The sequence below is a fragment of the Miscanthus floridulus genome, chromosome 5, assembly GCF_019320115.1.
Source record: "Miscanthus floridulus cultivar M001 chromosome 5, ASM1932011v1, whole genome shotgun sequence".
Taxonomy (NCBI): Eukaryota; Viridiplantae; Streptophyta; class Magnoliopsida; order Poales; family Poaceae; genus Miscanthus; species Miscanthus floridulus.
In genome coordinates, this window is record NC_089584.1 from 128,688,452 (window position 1) to 128,694,451 (window position 6,000).

Here is a 6,000-nt window from a genome sequence, read left to right on the forward strand (position 1 = left end):
GATTCCTGGACTATAAAGGGCCCAAAAGTTAAAGTAACTATTTCAGATCAGAGACGTGCATTGTAGCTGTTAAATTTATCGGCGATTGACCGTGACGATGAGACATGCTCTATGCATCATCTGTGAAGAAATGAGTAAGGATAAAAGAATTGAAGTTTTAAAGTTTAAAGATGAAAGTAATAGTGAGATCAAGGAGGAGAATGTTAGATTGATCTCCTAACCAATAAGCCCAACGGCTTATTAGGCCTTGGTCACATACCCTGATCGGGGGCGCCCAACCCTACATGGTTGGTGGACCCCCATCGCACTGCGCTATATAAAGAGGTGGGGGCCGGCGGCACAAAGCACGAGGTTCACCGTGAGCCGTAAACCCACCGACAAACCCTAGACCGATCTCAGAGGGCGCGCAGCCAGCGACGGGAAGCTCCGCTGACTCTCGCCGTCGCCACTGCATCGCCCCGTCTGCACTGCATCGACGTCCGTGCAACCTCTACTCCACCCGTCGCTACCCGTGTGCTGCCTCCATCAACGAACCAGTGATGGCCAGCTCAACCGCGACTTCATCCGAAGGCTCAGGTTCAACACCAGCATCTCTACCCTATCTCCCACTCTCTACTTATTCTAGTTCATCATGTTCAACAGTAAACCGTCTAGATCTACCCTAGTCGATCCCCAGTTTACAACAGTTGTAGCCCTTGAAAGGACCATGATATCCGTAGGAGCGAAGAGTATAGTTGTCCTGGCCATCCGAGAGAAGGATAACGCTCGCGACGGCGTTCCTGTGACGGCGGCCATCGAGCACATCGGAAGCCACACGAAGACCTCCTCTAATGTTCGTGCTGCCTTGGGCGACAAGGGACTCCACGGCGGCCTTGGCCGAGGCCTTCCCACCGTCCGACATCCGTGTCAGCCGGATGATGCGGTGAGCCCCGGACGAGAAGGCCACAATGCAGAGCCGGTCGCCGGGGCCGAGGTGGTCGATGACGAAGCGCATGGCCTGCTTCAGCAGCGCCAGCTTGGAGCCACGCATGCTGCCGCTGACGTCGAGTACCGTGACGAGATCGAGGGACGCACGCGTCGACGCCTCGGCGGTCACGGGAGGTCCCTTGGCGTGCACCAGCACCGCGAAGGTATCTCGGGCCGTGTCTCTCGCGACAGCCGAGTGCTCGCAGTGCGTTTTGAGCTCGAGTACTCCATTGTTCGTCGCTTCCTGGACAACTTCCCCGCCGTCGAGAGACGACGGCTCCTCCGGCTCGTCGTCATTGAACACCGGTCGCGCCATGTCTGCCGACTCCGGTCGGGGCCCGAAAGATTGCGGCAACGGGGTGAACGGCTGGAACATGGGCGGTTGTGGTGGGGCGGCGGCGACGGGGACGACGCCACGGACACACCGTCGCGCCATCGGAGCATGGGCGGTTGTGGCGGCGAGGAAAAGGGGTGGAGCGACGGCGACGGGGACGACGCCACGGACACATCGTCGCGCCAACGTGCGCTGCAGACAGGGCAGACGCTGCCAGATATGCAACGGAGGTGGAATGTATGGTTGCACTCGGATGTGACGGTGGCTTGGCCGCGGCCCATGGCGACATGGCAGACTGGGCACAATGGCGTCTGCGTTGCTGGCGGTGCGGAGTCAGGCGTCGGCGGTGCCTGCTGTCCAAACAGGCTCATCACCACAGACAGCGACGACGATGGAGATGCCGTCTGCGCTCCAGAGAAGCTGAAGGAGGAGTTCTGAGTAGTCGACGGACACGGCTGCCCAAACAGGCTTGTCTTGGATGAGGAGTCCGCCGCCGCCGCGGCCGACTGTCCAAACAGGCCCGTCGACGATGGTGGAGGCGACGACGCGAAGGAGAACGGGGTGGCCGGCGCAGGGGCGGGGGCCGTGGCCGGTGTGTTGCTCCACCGCGCGGCGCAGATCGGGCATGTAGCGCTCCCGGAGACACAGCGGAGGTGGAACGTGTGGGCGCACTCCGCCGTGAAGATCGCCTGCCAGAGGCCAATGTCGCCGCGGCAGGCGTCGCACTGGCCGCCGCTCTTTCTCGCCATGATGTCAACGAAACGTGTCTATCCTGTTTTTTATTTTGATCTCACGGTGCCCACCTCCCGTTCTCGCGCGTATTTATAGGCCGGGAAACGTGTAGCGTGGAGACGACGCGGGCGGAGTACGCGCCGGCAAGTCGGCAGCGCGAAGGTTTCCTTCTTCGGTTCCTCGGTCGCGTGGAAGTGCAGCAGTGCAGGCGGTCTCCGCTTCAGTTTGTAACTTTTCTCTATATATAATTTGTTTTGGCTTTTTTTAGCAGTTGGCTCCATTGAGCAACTTCAGCAACTTCTTTAATCAAATCTTCAAATATTGCCATATACGTTATTATTCTTCTAGACAAATATGGAGAGCAAGAATAACTTTTCCAAAATACGCACAAGATAAAAAAACTGTTGGAATATGAAATATATATATATATATATATATATATATATATATATATAGAAACCCTTTTCTCATCTCCAATAGTTCCAAACAAATACTAATTGGTAAATCAATAAATTTTACAAGTGGCTAATAAAGTTGCTTGGATTTCTCCAACAATTTTTAAAATCTCGCTCCTAAACTATATAAGATAATTTTGCAACAGGAATTCTCGATTATTTTCAATCACCCTAACTACTTTTATACTTTCCTTCTCTATTGAACATTTATGTTGGAAAACCTATCCTACTTCTTATTCTTTTCCACCTTCTTTCACCTTTAGATTGGCCTATCGATACGGTCAGACTAATTGGCGAATGCTCATGGGATTCGAAACCAGCGATCGTGTCGGGTACCTTAGAACGGGGTACCCCGAGCGAACATCAAAAGGATCGCTAAAGTCCCATCAAAAAATAAAGCAAGAAGGTAAGCCGTGGGCCCCTCACCCGCAACGACCGAGCCCACCAGGCCCTCCGCCTCGCCTTGAGCCTCGCGCAGGAGGTCTCGGCACCCTGACGCGAATTCCGCCTCGCGCGAGGCTCGCCATGGAAGGCCTCGGCAAGGGGTGCATTCTCCGTATCGCGCGAGGCCTCTCGCGGCATGCCTCGGCAAAGAATCCGATCTCCGTCTCGCGCGAGGCCTCATTCTCCGTGTCGCTCGAGCCCGGCTCATCCGCAGCCCGTCGCCCCCGCCTCGACCGACCCTCCAGACAACGCGTCATGTCTCATTAATGCTTCAACCACTCCCGCAATCTCAGCCGGACGATGGCTCAACGCCACAGAATGGCCGACGGGACCCGAGGTCGCATCAGCGCCATACCAGCCGGGACAGGGCACGGCGGGGATTACCGGCCACTGTGTCCTAACGCTGTGTCCACGATCAGTGCCATACCGGCTGGGACAGGGTACGGCGGGGATTACCGGCCACTGTGTCCTAACGCTGTGCCCACGATCAGCCGCTCACTCGAGGCCTCGGCACTGTACACCAAGGTCTCGGCTATCTTGGGGTTCGTGCCTGCCGAGACCCCTCCACTGCGGTGCAGCCTCGGCACCGACCAAGTCTCGGCCTCACGCACAGTCTGTCCACAGTGGCTTGCACGTTCACCGCCGCACCCACTCTGAGGCAGTCCCGGGGCTCCCGCGACGCACAGGATCGGATGGGACGACCACGTCGTCCTAGTGCTCCAAGGACGGACCACTCCGATGACCACGCCGCCACAGGAACAGGCTATAGGGCCCGGACACGCCGCCTCTGTTCACACGACACCGTATAGTTAGCTCATGTACCATCCTTGTCCTCCCTTCAGGCTATAAAAGGAGAGGACTTGGGCCGTTTTGGGAAGGAAAAAGGGGACACCTGGTAACATGCACACACGCATACATCCCAGCCGCCTGAGAGCAACGTCTCAGACGGCCCTCACGACACCTTGCCGAGACCTGGGACTAGCTCCCTCTCTCCCTTAGCTTGTAACCCCCTACTACGAGCACTTCGGTGCAAGGAATACAAGATCGATCTCTCAGACTGGACGTAGGGCATCGATTGCCTGAACCAGTATAAACCTTGTGTCTCTTTGCATCACCATCTGGAATCGGGAGCACGCAGTTCAAATTCACTGGTTGGTTGAGGACCCCCCGGTCCGAAACACCAACAGTTGGCGCGCCAGGTAGGGGCCTCTGCGTGTCAGTTTCGTCATCCTAGCAAGTTCCGGATGGCAAACCCCGTACGACCATTGCGTCTCGGCATGGTGGTTTGGTTCGGGAGCCTAGAGTTCATGTCTCTAGGGCATGAGTACGACATGGTACTCCTCACTCCTCGAGCCCCACCAATCAACAATGAAGTCACGCACCGGCAGCCCAGACGCAGGCGGCGTCTAGGCGGCCGCTCTCGCCACGCTCGCTAGGCGTGACGCGAGCATGACCACCCCGACGCTACGCGAATCCAGGGTGGCACACCGCTCACCGCCGACATTCTACGACTAGCTGTTGGCACAGGGTCCCTGGCTGGGGACCTGTCTAGCCTGAGCTTGGACAAAGGAAAATCGTCGGTGGCACACGGCGATGCCTAGTCATCAAGCTCCACCCCACCACTCCCTGAGGAGTCGATCCCAGCGGAGCAGAGTCTGGCGACGGCACCATCCCCATACCCCTTTGGGTTCAGAAATGCCACCGCCTCTTACGCCTACACTTACACTGCCGCTCACGAGGATCCCTCAGAGCGCCGCCAGCGCTTCGGCCTCGACCTAAGCACCCACGCCGACTTCTCGGATGAGGACGAGGCATGGCCCAGAGTGGATTTCTTCGGACTCCACGACCCTGGGGCTTTGCGCCAGTTCTTGGCCGCAAGCGACTACTGCTTCGGCTACTCCGACTCCGATGATGAAGGCACTTACAACCCCACTCGCGAGTGTTTTCACATCGGGCTCGGGATGCTGAGGGCGAGCGAAGAGGATGAGGGGGTAGGTAGCCGTTCCCCGCTTCGCCCAGGTGCGGGCGCCGCCACACCCCCACGTAATGTCCTGCCGGCCGCACGAAATGAGAACGTCACTCTTGCACGACCTCAGCGCCCAGACCTAGAACAGCTCCATGAGCTCTAGGCCAAGGTCGAACAAGACCAACTCCTTCTGCAGTAGCTTCGAGACTCTCTCGAACAAGAACAGCGAGGTCGCGGCGAAGGAGGGGGAGCCCGACGGAGGGCCCGCGATGTGCATCACCGCATCCATGACGATGAAGGGAATGAGCAACCCCTAGTCTTCAATTGCGCTAGCCAGAATGTCACGGCTGCGGCAATGCTGGTTCATGCAATGCCCGAGCCTTCTACCACAGAGGGGCGGCGGGTCCACGGTGAGCTCCGGGATCTCCTAGATACAGCCGCGGTTCAGCAGGCTGAGAGTTCCGCCTCCTAACAGCACGGGGGCGCCTCAAACCTGCCCACGGCACCACCTCGGTAGGATAGGGAAGCCCCGACTCATCCCGAGCCCGACCGAGCGCCGATAGCCCACAGGGTCCCTATGCTTCTAGACTGCCTCGGCAATCGACGTGAGGTACAGGGAGACCATGAGATGATCAGTAGGCGACGACGCCATGACAACGAGGGGCCCACTCGGGGATACCACCCACACCGAGGCGGTCGCTACGATAGCGGGGAGGACCGCAATCCTTCCCCTGAACCGCCAGGCCCTCGGGTCTTCAGCAGGGCTATCCGCGCTGCACTTTTTCCTGCCCGGTTTCGACAACCAGCCAATCTCGTGAAGTACAGTGGTGAGACCAACCTTAAACTCTGGCTTGCCAATTACCGCCTGGCCTACCAGCTAGGTGGCGCAGACGATGACCTGCTCATCATCCACAACCTCCCCTTGCTCTTGTCGGACTCAGCGCGAGCCTGGCTCGAGCACCTTCCTCCCTCACAAATCCACGACTGGCGTGACTTGGTTAGGATCTTCATTGGGAACTTCCAGGGCACATACGTGCGCCCTGGGAACTCCTGGGATCTTAAGAGCTACCGCCAGAAGCCGGATGAGTCTCTCCGAGACTTCA

The 6,000-nt window shown here is 57.9% G+C and overlaps 1 protein-coding gene across 1 annotated transcript; it reads right to left on the minus strand.

Annotated features, from left to right (window-relative positions):
• Positions 1 to 661: 661 nt before the first annotated feature.
• On the minus strand, positions 662 to 2,049 carry LOC136455327 (probable E3 ubiquitin-protein ligase WAVH2). Its single transcript, XM_066455403.1, has 2 exons — positions 1,597 to 2,049; positions 662 to 1,510 (listed from the first exon to the last, which is right to left on the minus strand). Exons 1-2 carry the CDS (start codon positions 2,047 to 2,049, stop codon positions 662 to 664), a joined length of 1,302 nt encoding a protein of 433 aa, XP_066311500.1.
• Positions 2,050 to 6,000: the final 3,951 nt, after the last annotated feature.